The sequence below is a fragment of the Mauremys reevesii genome, linkage group 2 (assembly GCF_016161935.1).
Source record: "Mauremys reevesii isolate NIE-2019 linkage group 2, ASM1616193v1, whole genome shotgun sequence".
NCBI classification, from domain to species: domain Eukaryota; kingdom Metazoa; phylum Chordata; order Testudines; family Geoemydidae; genus Mauremys; species Mauremys reevesii.
In genome coordinates, this window is record NC_052624.1 from 178121185 (window position 1) to 178143809 (window position 22625).

Below are 22625 nucleotides of genomic sequence, written 5' to 3' on the forward strand. Positions count from 1 at the left end.
ATGAGGAAAGATTTTAGCTTCAATAGGATAAGTAGTGCTAAATGAAGCGTTCAAAATTGAAGAGTGATATAGCTGATTAGTGGCTCAACTTTAAATGTCTACACACTAGTATAAAAAGATTTGTTAAATGCTTCGGTTGGACTGATGAAACTCAAAGTCCTAAATCTTGAAAGCAGCTTGTTTAGGTCAAACTATCTTATTTTTTCAGTTTCTAGTCACAGAAACCTTTTATTTCCTCTGAATGTTTCTATAAGAAAAATTAAGGACCCTGCAACTAGTGAGGTGTTTTAGGCCATATCACTTGAAAGCTAAAGGTAGCTACAAAATGAAAAAAAGCTTCCTCCTCCAGCTAGCTCAAGAGAAGAACACAGAAAAGAGTCTGGTCTTTTGAGCACCATTAACCAGAATGGCAGTTACAAATGGTCAGTACCTCTTAGATCAGTCACAAAATATGCAGGTTTAGGAAAAAGAGTGGGCAATATGCTAACTACAAAAGAATGGGTTAAATTATGTATGACATGGCAGGATTTCTCACAACAAAGCTAATAAGCAGACTTCCAAATACTATCAATAATGTAGGAAGACATCTGATTTAAAGTCCTTTATTAACCTGAATATAAAAAGACAGAAGTTGTCTATGATATAGGACAGAGTTCTTGCTTCATGTGGAAACAAAATTTCTTTACAAAGTGAAAAAATAAATACCTCTTGGAGTAAGGTTTATATGCTAATATGTGCGATAAAAAAGTAGAGTTTTAATATTTTGACAAAAGTCTGTGCAAAGAAACAAATGCATACATACACATTACTGCTACATTAAGGCAATATGAAAAGTATACTCAGAAAATCTCAGTAAAGTGACAGTGTAGTTTTCTAGCTTTAATTTAGCTAGTATTGCACCCAAATATGGTCTTCTAGTTTCCTCTAAATCATGGAGAATATACTAGTTGACCGAAGTCCAAAATGCCCAAATGGGGGTGGAAGATAAGTTTTAGCAAGAAAGATAACCAAGCAACGCAAAAGTTAAACTCATGAAAGCACTTAAAAATTATACAAAGTTTACACTATTTTAGACCAAAATGGATTTTTGATAGTTCAAGAAAAATCAGCCTCCACAGCTAAGGCAGATTTACAGGCTGACAGTTGAATCTGTGGCAACCTGGACACATCTCTAGGGTTGGCTAATTTACATCCTTCCCAAGAGGAAATGGTTTTCCCTTTTGATTTGCAAGCAAAGCCCCAGAACATTTCCTCAGTGGAGCATCATTACTAAGCAGGAGAGACTTTCCTGACTAACCCTTCAAAATCCAGAAATTAAGATTTGCTGGGGAAAAAAACCTTCCAAAATTATCACTGCCATATGAATTAAGCTTTCATTAGATTGCTGATTTAAATGCAACTGCTTGCTTAAAGCCTTGCAACCTCAGGTTTTTAAAAATACTGTTTTTTAAAATAGTTTCCCCTCACTTTAGAACAATTACTAAACACAAAGAAACTATGATCACACTAAAACCGACGTACAAATTTGTAAAAAACTAGTTTTGCTATTAAAAATAATGGAGTGATCACACTAAAGGAACAAAATAAAAAGAAACTTAAAACCAATTATACAATGTGTAAAACTACATATTGAATGATCCCTGCTGGGTATATCAAATAGACTTTACACCACAATTCCCAGAATTACCTAGCTTTTGGCAATATTGCCACATTGCAAGCTCATGCATCAAGAAGAACTTTCCTCCTTTAGATGACATGAATTTTTTTTAGAGTTCTGTTTTCACATGTCCCAAAACCTCTTCTTGGGCATGCTGAACGGAGAATATTGTCCCCTCTCTGACCCAGAGATGTAGTGGGGTGTTTGCTTCTCATTGCAGGCAGGAGCTGGAGTGATTGCCTTCTTCACAATCAATGGCTGTAGTTCATCTTAGTGCAGTTTGTAAAAAGTACATGATGCTTTAGAAGTGTACACATAGATCATATCACTGTCAGGTTAAGCAGACTGGTATGAGTTGGCAAATACACATGCTGGACATGCTCTACCCGAGACCTGCAAACTGGACATGACTGGAGAGAAAAAGATAGAAAGTAATTAGGGAACACTCCTTCACAATTTTTGAGACCCTATATGTCTCATGAGCACAATGAGTAATGAATAAACATTGTCGGTGAGACTGAAGTATTCAGATCTTTTGTCTCCATATTTCAAATATGACACCACAAGAAACTTTCATGCCACTAATTCCTATTTCTCTGCAAAAAAACACATTAATTTTCATCAAAAGGAATGACTACATACTATACCAGACCTGAAGAAGATCTCTGTGCAAGCTCAAAAACTTTTCACCAACAGAAACTAGTCCAATAAATTACCTCACCTACGTTGTCTTTCTTCACACTACAGCCCCACCTATTTAGCTTATCATCTAAACATAACATTCTTCTGAACTAAGACATTATGCAAATTGAATTTAAATACCAAACTTTGCTGAGTATACTGGTCAAGATCAGTTAATTATACTAGTAAAAAATGAACTGTAAAGTGAAATCAGCTGTTAAACACATTAGTGTGGAATGTCCCAAGTGACACTGCAATTACCTGCAACTGGGCAGCACAGGTCTCACAGCATACTGTGTGGCCACAAGGACAAAAGGTTGAATTGATTTCTTCCTCACAACACACCATACATAGCATAGACTCCTTCAGCTTCCGCAACTTCTCTTGAAGAGCTTTTGTTTGCTGGCAGTTGAGACCCTCACAGCTGTCGCAGTTCATATTACTTTCTGAAGACTTAAGGGGAGAATTTGGTGGCGTTTGGTCACTTCTTGAAACAAGATCCACAATGCCAGCATTGTAAAGAGTCCTCCTCGCATGATCATAAACTTCCTTTGATGTTCGTTTAATGTCAAAGACATACTTTTTACCAAGATTAATGTTTTCATTCAGGAACAAGGATGCTAGGTGGCCCTTTAAATCTCGACTGTACTGCATCATGACAGCACTAGTAACAGTGTCACACCTACAAGACAAACCCATGAGACAAGTTAAAAAATTGATTAGTTAACACTGAAACCTCAGTGTATCTTTTGTTCCCCGAGCTCAGACACCCGCGAAGGATGAAAGATCATCCATAGCATGTTTAGCCTACATAATTTTGTTTCTGTATGATAGCTGTATTTGCAAGGATTTTTAAAAACCGAATTAGAGGAATGAAGCTATAGATTTTGATCTTTTCAATAAATTATAAACATATATGCTAGAAATGAAAACGAGTGTCTACTGCTTACTGAGGTATCTGTATTAGAAACTCATTTAGTTTTCATTCTGAGGAAGTGCTATTTATATTGTGATAGTGCAGAGAAATATCTTGTTTGCTTATCTTGAATTGTATATTCCCACCCCAGAAAACCTCAGCAATAAGAATCTATCCAGCTCTCGAATGTAGCAGAAGCAGAATAGAACTATGTCTGAATTTTGTTTCATACCACTGCTGCTGTTCCTGGTGTTGTGTGTGCAGGAATAGCAGCAAAGATATGATGGAATTCTGCAGGGGAATATCTAAAATGCAAGGTAGTGTGAGGAAATATCAAATACCTACAATCCTGTGCCAAGTTTAAATCCTTGACTCAACTGCCGTTGAAAAGGTAAGACAAGTGATTTACTCCACTAGCAATACAAACCTGTAAAATGCATGGGTCTCTGTTATTGCTCTGTACAGTCCACTAGCTGCTCTGGTACTGATCATCTTAAACAAGAGAACTACGCTATTACCAGACTCGTTGGTGACCGTCAGATACACATTCTTCCCAGACTGGGTTGCCATTTGAACAACAGGATAAGCAATCCTAAATGTGAATAGAAAATGATGAGTAACGTGTGTGTGTGGTGGATTATTCTCCCTCTAAAAACTAAGGCAATTTCTACAGCCACTCACATATTGTACTATGAGAAACATCCTCTAAGACTACCCAGAAGAAATTAACAGCTACATTTGCAAACAAAGAGGCCTTTTCAATTTTCTATAATGTTAGATTGAAAACGCTGCACCGAACAAGTACAGGACAGCTATACCACTAATACAGTCCCCATGTAAGCACATAACTTATTTGTATAGCCCCAAACAGTGTTGTGCATCATCAATAGTCTCCTGATGAAAAGGCTATCAGAAGTGGATAAATCCCTTCTCACTGCATGGTCCAGCAGCTCTTGCATGGTCCAAACCAGAACAAAGATACAAAAGATTCTAACACACTTCCTTTAGAAGAACACAGTTTTGATTATATAGATATAGAACCAAAGTATAGCTCACAGAAAAGTCAGAAGATTAGATTCTTTCACCCCAGGAACTTACCTATTAATGGGGCTGAAGTCATCTTTACAGATGGAGATGCCCTCAGGCCCAACACCAATAAGAAGTTTCTGCCCTTCACTGTCTCTCACTGAGTGCCACTCTACCCCATAGTTCTCCAGTGTTGACACAATCTGCAGAACCTGGTACTCTGCTGAAGCCTGGCTCAGCCCTTCTAGTTCCTTGTGCTTTGCAGTAATACTGTAGATAAAAAAAAGACAGATGATAGGTGAACCATTCAGCCATATGCAGTAATCTACAGCAACATCTCATTTTAACAAGATTCTAAATGATCAAGATAGGTGGTGCTTATATAAAAGTACTAAATTACTTGGTCTGTTTAGTTATAGCTGGCTACATGTTTCTGAACATTAAAGTGACAGAACTAATTATATATTCTTGGACTACTTAAAGGATCCATATACTGTATTTACTTGACTGACTATAAAAGAAAAAGCTGCATGCTATTTTAGAAACTGTATCCCTTGTGTAGAAAGGCTCTCGGCCCACAAAGCTCCTAGCAGTAAAAAAATTCACATGCATGCAAATACAACATTTAGAATTTTTCTCCTTGATGTTCAGGTTTTACACTACAAAAAATGTGGACGCGTGTGCAGGGAGTAGTCTTGGGCTAGTTTACAACACAATCTAAGGGTATTAAAATTATGGAGGGTCTAGGTATCTAAAGTCCTAAAATTGTGCCTTTAGACAAATGTAGTCTATGACATTCTTGAACTTGATTATATACAGTTACTCCTCACTTAACATTGTAGTTATGTTTCTGAAAAATGCTACTAAGTGAAACGATGTTAAGTGAATCCGATTTCCCCATAAAAAATGCATGTAAATGGGGGGGGAGGGTTAGGTTTCAGGGAAATTTTTTTTTGCTGTACAGTACATGTAAACTATCAGCCAACATTATGCAAGTTCTCTTTCTTTGGGATGTTGATTTTACTTGAATATCCATCAAAAAGCAATAGTTCTGACTCTCCCTTGAGCAGTGTCCTTACACAGTGTGCAGCTGGGCAAGGTAACTGGAATTACCCTGATCAGACTATTTAGCCTGCCTTTACTTCTTAATCAAGGAAAATTTAAACAGTTACCTCTTTCTATTTCCAAAAAAGAAATGTACACTACCGTCTACAAATGCAGCAGATATGTAGGATCACTTTCATTAAAAACATTCTGGTTAGAGTTTGGTTTCCCTTTCAAAGAATAGCTGACTTTAACACTAGCTTTGATATTTTTTGCAACACCACTTACACTTAAATTTTAGCACCAAATAGCCAGACATTATCATTTACTAATTTAAATTCTTAAACAACTTTTGTCACTGGTTGTTAGAGTAGCTGGAGCAGTTACTTACCTGTCTAAGGTGGCAGTAGTGAGCTCCTTTGCACACAACTCTTCATAGCTGTACTTGGCAGTATTCTGGTTATAATCCCCAAACTTCATGTGAGCCAACAATGCACTAAGTTCAATGGCATGCTCTGAAGAACACTGAAGATTACCAGCTAAAAGATCCTCCCTTATATGCAAGAAAAACATATGCCTGCAAGAGAAGAACTTTATATTTAAAAAGTTTGACTAGCATAGAAGTCAATAATTGTTTGAGACTCTAGAATGGTCACTGAGCATATTAAATACCCAATAGTTCTGGCATCAGAGTTAGAAAATGGACTTGGTTTTGTTAACGCTTATGCTATCTTTTCAAAAGCCAGCCTACATTAAAGATGAGTTTCTTTCAGCAGCTTCATTTAAATACTGAACTGTCCAGCAAATCCAAAAAGAGAAATACTTTAATATCTTAAGGCCATTAAAAAAATTCTCACTATCAGTGAATATCTGAAATGTTACATTCATCAAGTGAGAATTACAGATTAAAGAAACAAAGCATGAACAAAGAAACTCTTAGCATGTAAAAGGCTACCATGTAGTTATGTTGCTGCACTGTCATTTCTAAATAAATATGCATTACTTCAGTATGCACTATTATTCACAGTTCAATGAAGTGAATATTGTAAAATACTAAGCTTAAATCAGCACATGCAGTTCTGTGAAATTACAGTTGAGAAATCTGTGGGAGATTTCCCTGTTTATTCAAAACAAACAGCTCTCCTATAGTACTCCTAGAGAAGCGGTGTGATTTTCCCCAGCCTGAAAGAATCCAGTGAAAAATACTCGAAAAACCCAGAAAGATGCTGTGAAAACATACGTTTACTTTGTAAGCATGGTTTATTCAGCCAGTTATTGCTGTTCTGGACTTAACCTCTGACCTTTAAATTTGTATTTGTCATGTTGGCTAAACAGTTGAAAAAACAGGATGGATAAAAATCAATTTTTTTTTAAATTCAGACTTATTTAAATCCATTTAAATTAAACCAATTTAAAATTGACAACCTATATTTAGACCTGAACTACTAATAAGATATTAAAATAATTTACAGTACATAAAAAACTTCAAGCAGTACATATTTTCAGCTGTTTTAAAAGAAGTCAAACCACTGAACTGGTGGCAGTCACTCATTAAGCGCTGGGAATCAGTTTGAAATGCTAGAACAGCTTTTGACAGTAGTCTCTTCTGCAGATGCAGAGACTATTTTCTTCATGTCAGTTGCTTCAATCAGTTCAGTTCAATGACAAGTTTATTCAAAGTTGAGAAACCGAAAGGGAACTGAAAAAAGTAGGAAAGCCTGTTTTAATATTCTGAATTATAAATAAAAATGAGGTGTGAAGATGAGATGTCCTAGTTCTAAAATCTTGACGGGCTTGATGACCAGAAACCACCAGTTCAATTCACTAACTACAGATAATACTTGCTTTGTTTAATTAAACAGTTTTAAATGCAAAACATGTTTGATAAACTTTATCTTATGTATCCAGCACACAAGGTAGTTTTATAGAATTAATAAAACCAAATTTTAAAAAAATATTGGTTCTGTGCATTTAATTTAGTTTTCCATCCACATACGGCCTGAAACAAATCTCATGTAAAAAAATGAATCAAGTAAATATGAAAATGCTTCACATTTTTAAAGATAATAAAAATGTAAAAATTAAGAACCCGGGCCAATGGGAGCTGCTGGAAGCGGCCAGTGGGAGCCACGATCAGCCAGACCTGTGGACGGAGCAGGTAAACACACCGGCCCAGCCCGCCATGGGCTTTCCCTACAGTAGTGGCGACCTGTTTGAGAAACCCTGAACTACAGAGTATAAATGCAAAACAAGATTAAGAGTCATGGTGTCCTGCTTGCCAATTTAAATCAGTTAAAACTGGTGATGTAAATCAATGTGATCACGGACTAATCTGTCATATTTTGGGTGTTAATGCAGAGACTCATCCTGAAGTAAGATGCTGAGCCACTCCAAAGTCTGGCACAGGGACTGCAGTTATCATTGTAGTTACATCTCAACAGTGACAATCATGCTGAAAGTCTTGGAGCTTGTCTACACTTGAAACACTACAGCTGCACCACTCTAGCACTTCAGTGTAGACACTACTATGCCAACAGTTTTCCTGTCAGGGTATGCAATCCAACTCCCCAAGAGGCGGTAGCTAGGTCAACAGAAGAATTCTATCAACCTAACACTGTGTAAGCCGACCTACTTCCCAGTGTAGCCATGCTGCTGAGGGGTGTGGATTTTTCATACCCCTGAGCAGTGTAGTTGGGTCGACCTAACTTTTCAGTGTAGACCAGGCCTTAAGATATGTCTACACTTACAACACTATGTCATTGTAGCACTTCAGTGTATATACTCTCACTACAGTGACATAAGGGGGTCTCCTGTTGCTGTAGTCAATCCACTTCACCGAGAGGGTAGCTAGGTGAATTGAAGAATTCTTCCACCCATCTAGCATGGTCTGCACAGGGACTAGGCTGGCTTAACTACATCACTCACAGGTGTGGATTTTTTACACCCCTGAGCAACGTGGCTGGGTTGATTTAATTTTACAGTGTAGACCAGACCTTATTTGGGAATCAATATTCTGCTCTTCTATTTCAATAGTGAAAGTTTATTGCCATGGTATATTTGATCTTGAAGAAATAAATATTTTCTACATTTTGAGATGAACGTAAACCTATCTAATCTTGCTAAACAATTTTTGACCATGTTTATTTTAGACCATTTTAGAAGAATTATCCATTTTCATTACTTCTGCTAATTTGTTCACCAGTTCTCTACCTTTTTAACTTTAGACATGCTGAGTCAAGTAAGTTTTTACATTTGGTAAACATTTCACATTTGCTACAGTTAGAATGAGAAAGTTATCTAATGAATAAAATATCGTAAATACTAAAAATAATGTGAGCTAGCCAAGGCCTGAATGGTGATGAGTTGCAACCTGAGTTGCAGCTTTCTTCCTCCTTTCCCCTCTCCCCCGGGGGGAAAGAGTAGGAGAAGGGATGCTTAGGTCTTCAATCTGACTGTACCATTACACACCAGAGTGAGAACTGATATACCAAATAAAAACTAACCAAAATAAATGTTTTATAAAGCAATCCTTATGCACCATGAAAGAAAAAGCAAAAATTCATTCATTTTATTTTTGCTTTGCAGTTTACTTCTAACAAAAAAACTGAAGCATTATAAAAAGATTGCAAGATGTTTAACTGTAGGTGTTGTATCAAATTGAAATTTTAGCCACATACATGCAATCTGACAATATATTTAACTTTTTAAGAGCAATTAATGCAGGTTATCTAAATTAAACTACTCAGACTTGCTCCGGCCAAGATAGCTGTCTATCAGTAATCATTTGTTCAACTTTGCCCCCCAGATTAGAAAAATGAAAAGCCTGTTCATACATTTCTGCATACTACTGCTCTGAACATATACATAGCAAATTTGATATAACGCGGTTTCACCTATAATGCGGTAAGATTTTTTGGCTCCCGAGGACAGTGTTATATCAAGGTAGAGTTGTACTTTGTGATTTATGTATCAGACACATTTAAAGGGATACTATAGACTTGAAAACATTTGCCTGAAAAAATTTACTCCTACTATAGCTGCAAGCGACAGGATTACATGTGGAAAAAAAGCAAAAAAATTTTCAGTGTGCTTTGTGCAGTTGACAGCACTTTGATTATACAGGAGAAACAGCAAGACAATCTCTAGAGTTACTGAAAAGGCCCTACAGACATTAACAGGGAGCTGAAAAAGCTACAAGATTTCTCTAGCAGATAGAACTGTATTAGAGAAGCAACTACAAGAGAGACAACTATTCTAGAACCACCTCCACTTTCTCTTGCTAACGACCTATCAAGCCTAAAAAGTGAAGATGCAGGGAAGATACAGAATTACAGTGTGACCTTGGGCAAGTCACTTAGCCTCTTTGCCTCAGTTCATCTATAAAATGGAGATAACAGCTCCCTAGCTTACAGAGGTGTTGTGAGGTGTTCAGATAATGGGAGCCAGATAAACACTTCAGATAGAAGCCCACTGTAGCTTTTTCACCTTTATTTTTATACAAGAACACTTGAATGGAGCAGGAAGGAAGCAAAATTGGACGGAAAAATTTCTAAAGGCTTAAATCAATCAGTGGTTACAGAGAACTCAGTTTAAAATGCTAATTATTTTGACCAGAGTGCTCTCTTCATACAACCTGTTTCTGTTCACACTCCCCAAAGTCATTTTCAATCAATCAATATCTAGGTTCCAGTTGCCTGATACTCATGCAACAACCAGAACCACAGAATCTGATGAAGTCAGCTGATACTACCCAGGGCAGATCACCAAATTAAAATGTTGGTGTGTAACTTAACATGAAGAGCTGTGAACCAGAAGTGCTTTTTTTTCCCCTGGACATATTCAAGGTAAAACTAGAATGTCCCCTTCTGGGACCCTGATTTAACAGCTATACTCCTAATTCTGCAAAGTTCATCTGCAGGGCTGAATGGACTGCCTGTAGCATTCTTGAGCCATATTATAGAGATTAACTACCAGGAGGCATTTAGCCAAATTTCTGCAAACTACGGTAGTTTTGGGGCTTGAGCACACAGCTTTTATTGGATCGTCAAAAACCAGTGAATAGATGCCTTTTCAATATCCCAAGTAAGACTCCTTCAAGAATTCCCTGGATAGGCATTCTCAGGTGGCTCTCTAAGGTAAAAGGTGCTCAATTCTTCAGAACAATGCATTCATTTCTAGGACATTCTGTTCAACAAGGCACAGAGATTCAGCACATTCAGAATACTGACTGGAAAGTCAAGACAAAAATGAAGTGGCCATCCCAAGGAGCATTCCTGTAATAGTTCAATAATTCAAAAACCGAAGTCTTCTTTAAATTGGTTTCTTTTCAGTTTTTTTAAACAAACTGCACTGATTGCCATAAACTATTTCAGTTCAACCGGTTTATTAAAACTGAATTAAATAGTTATTGACAGTTTCATAGCTATATTATATTTTAAAATTTTAGCTATGCAAGGATACATTAACACTTAGAAACATGCTGGAAAAACACTACTTTAATCTCATTAGAATTGCTACAAAAAAGTCAGTACTTTAGGAGTTCTAAGATTCCTGCTTCTCTTATATCATGTGACTGATTCGAACAAGTAGCTCTAATTTATTTTTCTGAACCAGTTGTACAGTTTCACTTGAACCTTAAAACCGCTATAAAAACCACAGCAAATCTTCATAATGCAAAATTTCACTCTTAAATGAAGTTTTACCATGGTTTTAATATCTCCCAGACGATGGCAAACTTCTGACATTACTAAGCCTGTGAAAAAACAGCAACTCTGAAATCACTTGTATACAGAAAAACTGCTTTCTAGTGCAGTAACAGAAAGTCACCCATACCTTCCTCAAAGGGCTGCCATCTTGGATTCACATAAGGCTGTAACACTAATAGAAAAAAATTGAAGTTAAGAGTTTAATCTTTTACTACTCTGCAGTGCAGGACAAATACTCCTCAAGTTTAGCTGTAGTATTCCTGCATGACAATCCAAAATTTCTTGCCTCCAGTGTAATACACCCAAAATAGTATAGCTTTAGGATATTAAAGCTTGCCTTCCATTTTGAGTATGAATATTTTTGTTTGAGAATGAAGCCAGGTGCTCCAGGATATAAAGTAGACTACTTCAAAATATAATCTACAGAATTACTGTTGGAATTGCAAAGTATCTAAAGGTTTGTCCATACAGGATAACTCACAAAAGTTAAGAGAATTAACTAAAGGTGAAGTGAAGGTGCATACATTAAAGTGCATTATACCCCAAAGTAGATGCTCTCATTTAGAAGTAAAATGGCCTTTTCTGCATCAGTAGTATTAATATTTTCCCAATGTAAAAAAGTAAGTACTAGTTTGCTGTAGTTTGATCCTTGGAATTAAGGCCACTTTACTTCTGAATGCAAGGATCCACACAGGGATTTAATGCACTAATATATATGCATTAACTTTACACCTTTAGTTAGTATGCCAACTCCCATGTAGAGAAGCCCTTAGTCTTCAATTTGACATTTCTAGCTAATTGTAGCCCACACAGGACTCAGGATTCCCAAGGCTTTTTTTGACTGAATAAAGCATTTCAGGCAGATGGAACAACAGTACCAAGTGGCTTCTGGACAAGCACCTACAACATTAAAATTAGTTTATTTTAATCTTTTCTTTTATACTACCCTAATCTTTTTCATATTTTTATTGATGTTTTAGCAGCATACACAAACCCTTGGGGTATGTCTACACTACAAATTAGGTCAATTTTATAGAAGTCGATTTTTAGAAATCACTTGCATACGTCCACACTAACCGCATTAAGTCGGCAGAGTGCATCCTCAATAATGTAGCTAGCACCAACTTATGGAACGGAGCACTGTGGGTAGCTATCCCCCAGTCTCCACTGCCCATTGAAATTCTGGGTTAAGCTCACAATGCCTGATGGGGCAAAACTGTCACAGGTGGTTTTGGGTACATGTCATCAGTTGCCCCTCCCTCCATGAAAGCAATGGCAGACCATCATTTCACACCAGACACCAGGGCGATTAGAAGAGCACAACAAGGCACACTGTGCATCAGGGAGCCTTGGAAAACCAGTTTCATGACTGGCCAGACCTTGGTGTGACAGTTGTGTTTCTCCTTGATGCAAACCTGCCCCTTTGTTGATTTTAATTCCGTGTAAGCCAACCACCCTCCACAATAAAGTAACTATTGTTTTGAAACCATGCATTCTTTCTTTATTAATTAAAAAAATGATAATGGACAAGGTAACCTGGGTGGGGTGGGGTGGGGGAGGAGAGAAGGACAAGGCCACATTGCTTATTGTAGCCACACTAAAAATCAAACTCTTTGAATGACAGCCTTCTATTGCTTGGGCAATCCTCTGGAGTGGAGTGGCTGGGTGCCTTCCCTCTCCACGTTGTTGGGCATCTGGGTGAGGCGGCTATGGAACATGGGGAGGAGGGTAGGCGGTTATACAGTGGATGCAGCAGGGGTCTGTGCTCTTGTTGGCTTTCCTGCAGCTCCAACAGAGGCTTCATCATGTCCGTTTGCTCCCCCATTAGCCTCAGCATCGCGTCCTGCCTCCGCTCTTCACACTCACATAATTCTTTCCTATCCTCTGCCACTGAATGCCTCCATTCATTAAGCTGTGCCCTATCAGTGCATGAGGACTGCATGAGCTCAGAACACATGTAATCGCGAGCGGGTTTTTTTCCTCCTTCTAATCTGTGATAACCGCAGGGACGGAGATGATAGGGAGAGCGTAGAAACATTCTACGCTCTACAATTCTGGGGGACTACATGGTCACCTGTGCTGCTGAGTTCGCCACGCTGACCAAACAGGAAATGAAATTCAAAAGTGCCTGGGGCTTTTCCTACGTACCTAGCTAGTGTATCAGAGTTCAAAGCGCTGTCCAGAGTGGTCACAATGGAGCACTCTGCGATAGCTCCGAGAGACCAATACCATCAATTTGTGTCTGCACTACCCCCAAACTCAACCCAGCAAAGTCGATTTTAGCGCTACTCCCCTCGCTAGGGAGGAATACAGAAGTTGATTTTAAGAACTCTTTAGTTCGACGGAACAGGCGTCAATTGTGTAGACGCATTCATTTTTAAAATCGATCTAACACAGCTAAATTTGACCTAACCCCATAGTGTAGACCAGGCCTTAGAAAAAAAATTCCGAATCTCATGCATACTGGCTTAGATTTTTCTTTTTGATAGTACTTAATTTCCCCCCCCCAATTTAAAAAAGTAATACTACTGATGCAGAAAAGGTGGTCAACATAAGGATTTTTGTATGAATGGTTGACAGTACGAAAAAGTAACTATTTAGGGGTACTGAAAACTACCAATCCTAATCAATAACACAAATCTACATGTTGTGCCTACTGTTCCTCCCTTAATATGTGATTTATGCAGAGTCCCTGGAGTGACAGCTGTTGCAAACAGAAACAGCTACTTAGGAGCCATAATGAAATTTAGACGGGGCAAAATTCAGCAGCCCACAGAAAATATAACTGTACCTATTCCAGATTTTAAGTCACATTTGAAATTCTACTTTCCCTTTAAGAAAAAAGTTCACACATAATATGCAAGTTCTGACCTCAAAATATTCCTTTTGCGTACATAAAGGTAATTAAAATTTTAGTCTAGTAAGGTAAATATGGGAACAGTCCAACAGTGCTGTCTTAATCCCTTTCTTGTTCCATGCTCCAGCTGAATGGTGCCTACAAGGAAATGAGGCTGAAGTAGCAAAAAAAGAGCTGCAATCTCCACTCTGTGGTGGGAGAGGCAATAGTGACCAGTGTTTCCCAAAAGATAGGTGGTACAACCAGGAACATGCATTTCTTGGAACCTCCACTTGCTGTGCTCCTGGCAGAAATACTGCCAGTCCTTTGGGGCTAAACTGCTCCAGTACCTGGAGGCCCTCTCACTGATGCTGAAATGTAATTTGCAGCTCCTTGCATGATGTGAATTTGAACTATGAAGTATAATTCTCTCAAAATGGAGTTCTGCTGAAAAATTACCAATTGAAACGCTGAAAAAAATAAGGCCCACCTACCCCAACAAGATGATACAATGTAAGTCACCTGATATGAGAAACTAAAATTCTGCCCCTGGTGTACTCTTATTATATTTCCCAGTATCTCTATCCTAGTTTGCATTCTGTAGAAGTAGGTGAAAGGTTACTAACAGCTATTCAACTCAGCTTCAGGTAAACAATTAGATGCATTCAACAAACAATGGCAGCAGTTAGCTTTTATTTGCTCTTATAAAATGAGAGCAACATATCTAATCCAAATCCATGGGCAACCAGTGTTACTATGTAAAAAAAGCGAGAAACTGGCCATTTCCTCACTCTACACCCCCCCCCCATATAATCAAATGTCTAAAATAGCTATAAATTTAAAACAAATCAGCCATTCTTTAAAATTAGCCCACAAGTGCAACTAGGTAATGTGGCAATGAAGCAGTTCACTGTACTGTTCTTTAAACCAGAACGCTTATTTTGCATTTTCCTTCCTGAGTCACTATACATATATTTAAAAAATACACAAGTACACAAACCATTTCTCAATGGAATATGGCAATGCCATATTTTGAACAAAACGGTTTTCAAACAAGTAAAACAGCTATTTTAAATGCTAATTCATTAGATTTTTCAGTGTAATATGTCAGTTTGGCAAAAAGGTGCCAAGAGCTGTATATGAATATCTTATTTTCAAACCAGTCACACAAGTAAAATTATATAACCTACTTTGTCTCAGTGTCAGGTTACTGAAATAACATTAATAAAGTTTGTTTTAGTCAGGCATTATGTTTCTCAGCTTTCTAGAAAGCCTGTTTTAAACAGAAAGCTAACTTTAATAGAAGTGATGGCTTCTGGTCCATTAGGAAACAAAACAACTAATTTACATCAATCTTTGCAGAAAGCTTTCTTAACAAAATTAAGTGTCCATATATTACATAATGGAAAAAAAAGATGTGGACAAATTACCCCAGAGGAATGGGGTTTGATTTGGAAAAGACTAAGTCTAACACAATAAAATTTCTTTCAGATACTGTTCCAACCACCTCACATCAGTCAGGATAAAAATATAAAAAGGAAATAATGCTGGAGAAATTATGGCAAAAGAGGAGATTTTATGCTTATCCAGTGGTCATGTCCAGTCATTAGAGGACTGGGATGCAATCCATAGCCAAATATCACAAATTGTTGGATATTTATTACCAAAGCCTCCTTTGGTAATCCTGTTGGGGCTTCCTAGTGGAACTGGTCTCATCTGCTAATAGCCACTCCACTACTGACAGCCTCATACTGGAAAAAGAAAAAACAGACAACCACAGAGGAATAGTTCAAAGAAATATGGGAGGTTGTGGTTATGGAAAAATGAACACCAATTAACCCAGCAAACAGAGGGCAGACTGATACTTAGATATTTGGTTACCTTTTATTCAATACTCAGACAAAATACACCTATCCTTTTTTTTTTTTAAATTAACATTTGATAGACATGCCTTGTCTTAAATAGGTGTATACAGAGATTTCATTCAATTTAATAAAATCACTAGAAACAATACAGGTGTTGTGACCATATTAAAGTAAGCATTTTAACACCCTGTTGAATAGAAAGATTTGATCATTAAATTCTTGTATAATGTCTCTTTATACAAAAAAGAGAACTGTTGTAATGATAGCTTGGTTTCTGATATTTACCAGGCAAGGATCAGTAAAGCTTGTTTAAACCTTTCTAAATAAAGAGCTTAAAAATTAAAAATGATGCTTGTTTTATGTTATTCAGAATAATTTTTACTGTAAAATTAATTTGAATGCTATACTTCATAAAAAATGCACATTTTGTACATACGGGCTCTAGTTTTGAATTTATCTTATCATACTTTTCCTTTTGAAATGTACTGCTTTATTATTTTGTATTACTATTTAGTGCAATTTGTCCCTTCATACAGTTTGGCAAACATTGCTTATTGTTATAAAGGTGACAAGTTCCTAGACTTCTTTGCTACTTGTACTTGTTTCATAAAGAAACCTTTTAACCACAAAAGCAAAACTTTCTGCCTCGAGACAAGAGTTCTAAGCCAATCAGGAATTGAATGTCTTCAGATCCTGGGCTGTGTTCCAATGCAGCAGTCACTGATTTGTTAGACATGCCTAGTAGCTATTAGTCAGGGGTTACTCGCAGTCAATGACCTAAAGTTACATTACCATGGGGAGCCATACAGCCGCCTCTGGAGCCTCTCAGCGCTAAAACAAGAACAAAAGAGCCACTCCTAGTCACTTTTGAGGTTTTAAAGTTTAACAAACCCATCTGAAAGTATAAAGCTAAAACTTCTTCTGAAGTCTGTCAATCATCTTGGATCACAACTTCAAACCCATTTATTTGCTTCCCTACTCTAAAATCCTGTTTGCCTTCTGTTACAGATAACTGTTTTATAGCAAGTTCTTGGATACTGCAAACACCACTCCTTAAACCCTGATTCCTTCAAATTCAATGGAGCAAGAACCCTGTTAAAGTGATCACTTGACAGCATAGGTTATTCTAATGAACAAATTGCTTTAACAAAGCCTGGACCATCTGTTAAAATGTCTATTTACAAATGCAAAAAATATTTTGAAAACCACAAAAGATGGAAATGTCTTTTAAACTGTGTTAGAACATAAACTGGTAATGTTTCAGATAAAATGAAAAAAAGTGTTCTCTCTCAAAGGAATTTATTTCCTACTCAAAGAACACCACAGAAACCTCAAAGACTGGAACCGTATACAACATATGTCTTTGAAACAGGCCTGCTCCTTTCTATGTCTGAGAAGACTTGCTCGTGAAATTTGAGTTGCCACAGCATATTATTTCAATAGATTTATGCCTGCATTCATCCATTTTACCTTTTACTTCACTGAATACAAGTTTAGACTGGTTAACTTTGCAGCCATAGTTCACCACAACAAAGGATTTAGATTTAAAAAAACCCAGCAGCCAGCCAATAAACTGAAACCTGCACTAGAGCACCAATAATAAAAGCAACTGTTTCCCCACTGTTAAAAAGGAAGAAAAAGTTAGTAGGCATAAGATAATTCATGCAACATCTCCACTTACTTAAATAATGGAAGCTGTTTCATGGCTGTAAAGGTTAGACAAATTAACACAATCTGCTATGCCCTGGAAAGCCCAGCAATGCAAAGAAAAATAAAGACTGTAGAAAATATTTAAGAGTCACACTATTTTCCACATAGGCAAGAAAGAGGCTAGTACTCAGCAGTCAAAACAGCTTTCTGGCATCTATTTTATAGGAGTTGTTTTGAATACTTAACGGACATGAAAATTAGACTCTAAACACACAGACCATGACTACACTACAGCTATAGAGCCACAGTGCAGGCGCTACCTACATCGATGAAAGGCTTTTCTTGATGTACTTAATCCACCTGTCTGAGAAGTGATAGCTAGGCCAACGGAAGAATTCTTCTGACAATCTTACTACATCCACACCAGGGGTTAGGTCAACCTAACTATGGTGCTCAGAGCATCAAATTTTTCACAGCCCTGAGCAATGTAGCAAGGTCATTCTAACTTCTAAGCATAGACCAGGCCTCTAAGTTGAATCATAAGTGTAAGCATACAGAGATCTATTCAGTGATAGCTCAGACAAGCTTCTGGCCTGCTCTCCCTCCTCAATGTCCTCCCCTTATTCCATGCAGGCCTGAACAGCCATGGCATCTGCAGTTTGAGTGTGTAAATGTGTACCAGGCTGTAGCTCCTGGCTTCACAGCCCACATGCAGTACTTTCTGCAGGACAGAAATACTGGAATTAACTTAAACTAGAAATGTGACTAGAAGAAAAGCAGGCATTATACATTTCAAGGGTGCTGTTGTGCCATGTATATCCAAAAGAGCATTGCTTAGCATGGCCTACACTGTTGCAGCTTGCACCACTGTAACCCCACCAGTTCAGTTAGTAGTTTAATTATCTATCGCAGATGCAGCCTAAAACACCTATTTACCTCAATATGTGAGTGCACAAAAGTTTTGTTGTGTAATTTACACGAACAAGATAGGTGGTCTCAAGCCTGGTCTAAACCTAAAATTTAGGCTGACCTAGCTACCCTGAGAGACGTAGTTAAGCCAACCTAAGTGCTGATATAGAGGCTATGACTTCAATGGAAGAACTCTTCTGTTAACCTAGCTACCTCTCAAGGGGGTGAATTAACGATAAATCAACAGAAAAATCCCTTCCATCACTCTAGCAAGCATCTACACTACTGTATAACAGGCGCAGAGCTGCAACACCGTAGCTGGGCCACTAACGTTTGGAGTGTAGACAAGCCCTCCGTTTAAACTAAGTTTGTGTTTTTTTATTATAAAGGAAGTCTATACATTTTTTTCCTGTCTTTTCAACCAGAGAAATATCAAGAACGTCAAGCCAGTTCTTCCCTTGTTATAGAGGACTTCTTGGAGATTCTCAGGCTTTAGGCTGTGAGCTCTCACACCTTAACTGAATACCCAGGAGTATTTGATCTTTATATAAGAGTCTCTTGCTCTCAAATGTTCTTTGGAGTTCAATATGTAAACTAAAGTACCACTCTCAAACGCCTTCCCCTCTCAACTGCTCTACTTTCAGTAAATTGTCAAGCAGTTTCGCTAAATCTCTGGATGACCAAGAATTTCCAAGATAGAAAGGATCTGGAATTTCTATTATAAAACACAAAATTTTTAAAAAGAAAAAAAATCAGGTCTTCATACATCATAAAGAGGGGGGAAGGACATGCCTAATATGTAGTTATCCTGTGTAATAAGCATTCAGATCAGATCAACCACACTGCACAAATGAATTAGCTGAATATTACTGGTAAAACAAAGTGAAATACCCGACAATCCTGGGATATGCGTGGTCAAACTTGAATATCATATTAGGATAGTGTCAATTATCAGGAGTAGCCGTGTTAGTCTGGATCTGTAAAAGCAGCAAAGAGTCCTGTGGCACCTTATAGACTGACAGACATATTGGAGCATGAGCTTTCACGGGTGAATACCCACTTTGTCGTATGCATGTATTCACCCACGAAAGCTCATGCTCCAATATGTCTGCTGGTCTATAAGGTGCCACAGGACTCTATGCTGCATTAAGATAGTGGATCATCATAATTTTGTGCTGCTTCTTTTCAGACAGAGTTCATCAGTTTTATGGCCCCCATTTAACACTAGAACTTGATGGCTGACAGAAATTAAATATACAAATGCTTTATATTGCTAGTTCAAAAGGAAAAAAAAGTTATTAACTTGTCAAGTAAAGATGTGTGTGACATTTTCTAGTGTAAATTAAAATCAATAAGACTTCATTACTATTTTTGCAGGAGTTTGGAACTCAAAAGATTGTAACTATGCATTTTTCTGAACTGTAATTTATCATCAATTTAGTTACTGTGCTTTGTTTGTAGGTCTTCTACAGGAGAAGCAAAATAGCTGTTCCTTTTGTAGCTTGAGAGAGGACCTATAGCTGTTGGAAAATTATTGTAATATGACACTAGACTAAGAGGAGTTTAGCAAGTTTAAGTATTGTGGTAGAAACTACTTCCTGCACAAGCAGTTTAGAATGACCTGCAGTAACACGCTGGAAGAGAGGTTACTATCGGGCATGCAAACGCAATATAAATATCACATGCTACCTCCTGTATTTTTCTTTCACTTGTAGCATTAAATATGTATGGAATTAACTGTGCTGTTCTTAGCTCTCATATTTAGTTACATATTATGAATAAGTTACAGTAGCACCCTTCCTCCTCAATCTCCAAAAAGACAGAACAATACATTTAAAGTCAGGTTAGGTTTTCAAAGCAAGCTATATATACAGCTCAAAAGCAAATAAGCTGAATATAAGAGTTACTAAAATGATTGATACAGACAACATATAGCTACTTTTAGTATTAAATTACAGAACATGAAAATGTGAAATGAAATTCACTCAAGATTGGATTAGTCTTACCTTGTTTGTTCTTGCAAAATAAGATGCGGTTCTACAAAAAACTTGACACGCAGTTTCAATCGGTAAGGAGCTAGTCCATCCATCTGCTGGGAGATCCTATTTCTCAAATTCAGCCATAAACTCTCTCCTTTGCTGCCAGTGAACTGCAGTCCAAAGTAATCAACTTCTATAATCCCCAACCTTCTGCATACCTATAACAAAAATGGAAGTATTGTACAAGTGGATCTACAACATAGCTAATACCAAAGCCATCTCCCAAACACAGAAGTGTAGCTTTTTTAAAACTCCTCACACACACATTACAAAACCTCACCTCAAATAATAAAGTTATCTTACTGAATCACTTTTCAGTAAGAAGTCATCAAAACTAAGCAAAGCATTAAAGAAGCTGTTCAGATGGCAACCTACTGATATGTATATGAAATGGCAATAAAAACAAGAGGCATCTCTGTTGGTCCAAACACACATCACAGGCGTTACCACTATTTTTTCCCCAAAACCTGGGCACCTAAGCAAGAGTGACTTGATTCTCCATGATGCTGAGTTTGGAAAAAAGATGACTAAGGGGAGACATGATAGAGATCTATAAAATCATGAATGGTGAGGAGAAAGTAAATAAGTGTTATTTACCCCCCAAAAAACAGGTTACCCAATGAAATTAATACGCAGGTTTAAAAACAAACAGAAGTATTTCTTTACACAAGGCACAGTCAGCCTGTGAAAGTCATTGCCAGGGGATATCATGAAGGCCAACAGGGTTCAACCAAGAATTAGTTAAGTTCACCAAGGATAGGTCTATCAATGGCTATTAGCCAAGATGGGCAGAGAAGCGATCCCATGCTCAGAGCCTAGGTGTCCCTAGCCCCTGATTGCCAGCTGCTAGAATTGGATAACAGGGAACCCACGGTGAACAGATCACTCAGTAACTGCCCTGTTCTGCTCATGCTCTCTGTAACGCCTGGCACTGGTCACTGCCTGCACAATAAGATACTGCGCTAGATGGACCATTGGTCTGACCCAGCACAGACCTTCGTATGAGCATCAGCAACTTCCAAGGAAGCCAAGGGCACTGCTGAAAACCAAGCCACTTGTTTAGGTGCCTAACACAGGCGGAGTGACCCAGGTTTGGCTATTTTGGCCAAGGTGGAGTCAACTGAGCAGGCAGCAGGGTTCAGCTAGGGCAGGGAGGACGGGCAGATCAGAGCCACCAGGGTAGCCCCCTCCCGGCCACGTGTCTAATGCTTACGGGCATGTTTGCGGTGCCACGCGGGGGGAATCCCGAGCACAAGCCGGGGTCTGGCCTAGGGTGGGCTCCGTGCGTAGCGGGGTCCCGCCCCCTCACCCCTCCGCCTGGGAAGGGCGAATTCGCCGAAAGGGGAGGGGAGACGCAGAGGCCTCTCCCCACCCCGCGGGGTCCCTTCCCGGGGGAGACCGAGCATCCGAGGGCGCAGCAGCCTCTGCGGCCAACATGGAGGCGGAATGGGGAGACGCGCCGCGGGAAAGCGGCAGAAGCACCGGCGGCTCCTCCTGCCCCTCTCCCGCGCAGCAACCCCCCTGGAGGGAGGGCGGGGGGAGCGTTAGCTAAGGGCGCGCGAACCCCGCGCGGGGCAGTCCCGTCCCCCCCCCCCCGCCCCGCGAAGGGAGGGGCCGGGGTGCGGGACTGGGGGTTGGTCGCGTTCTCCGCAACGGCTGCGGCGCCAAGGGCCGTTGGGGGCCGCGCGGCGGGAGCCCCGGGGCGGCGGCGGCGGCTCACCTGGTTGAGGCAGTCCTCGCCGTTGGCTTTGGCCTCCACCTCCACCTCCATCACCACCGCGTCCGGCCTGGTCACATAGCACAGCATGGCTGGGGCAGACATCCACCGCCAGCGCGGCCCCCGCCTCGGACACCGGAGCCGCCGCCGCCCGAGCCACACCCCCGGCCACTCGTCCGGTCTCGCCCGCGGTGCCGCCCCTGCCCTGCGCTCCCGTCCCGCTTCTTTAGTGCCTGCTGCGCTCTTACCGGCCGCCGGCGCCGGCACCCCCCCATATATCCGCTCCGCCGCCCCGCCTCCGCGGCCGACCGGCAACAACCGGCCAATCACAACGCGTCTCCCATCGCTGCAGCCAGTCGCTCTCGCCAATCAGAGTGAGGTTCTCTTGCGACCGCGGTGGCACGGAGGCGATTTGTTATTGCTGCTCCCTGCCGGGCCACGGAGCTCGCTGCGCCCTGCGGGGCTCGGTCCCCACGAGGGAGGGGAAGGAGCCGCCTGGCCCCAGCAATGACAGGCCCTGGAGGGCTTTGGGTCTGCACACAGCCAGGCTGTCCTAAGCCTCTTCCAGCAGGGAGCCAGC

At 39.5% G+C, this 22625-nt stretch overlaps 1 protein-coding gene across 1 annotated transcript; it reads right to left on the reverse strand.

Annotated features, from left to right (window-relative positions):
- Positions 1–586: 586 nt before the first annotated feature.
- Positions 587–22298, reverse strand: LOC120398909 (myosin regulatory light chain interacting protein). Its single transcript, XM_039526659.1, has 7 exons — positions 22049–22298; positions 20296–20486; positions 5716–5901; positions 4353–4550; positions 3682–3846; positions 2600–3020; positions 587–2067 (listed from the first exon to the last, which is right to left on the reverse strand). The coding sequence occupies exons 1-7, from the start codon at positions 22148–22150 to the stop codon at positions 1978–1980; spliced, it is 1353 nt and encodes a 450-aa protein (XP_039382593.1). The 5' UTR covers positions 22151–22298; the 3' UTR covers positions 587–1977.
- Between the last annotated feature and the right edge of the window lie 327 nt (positions 22299–22625).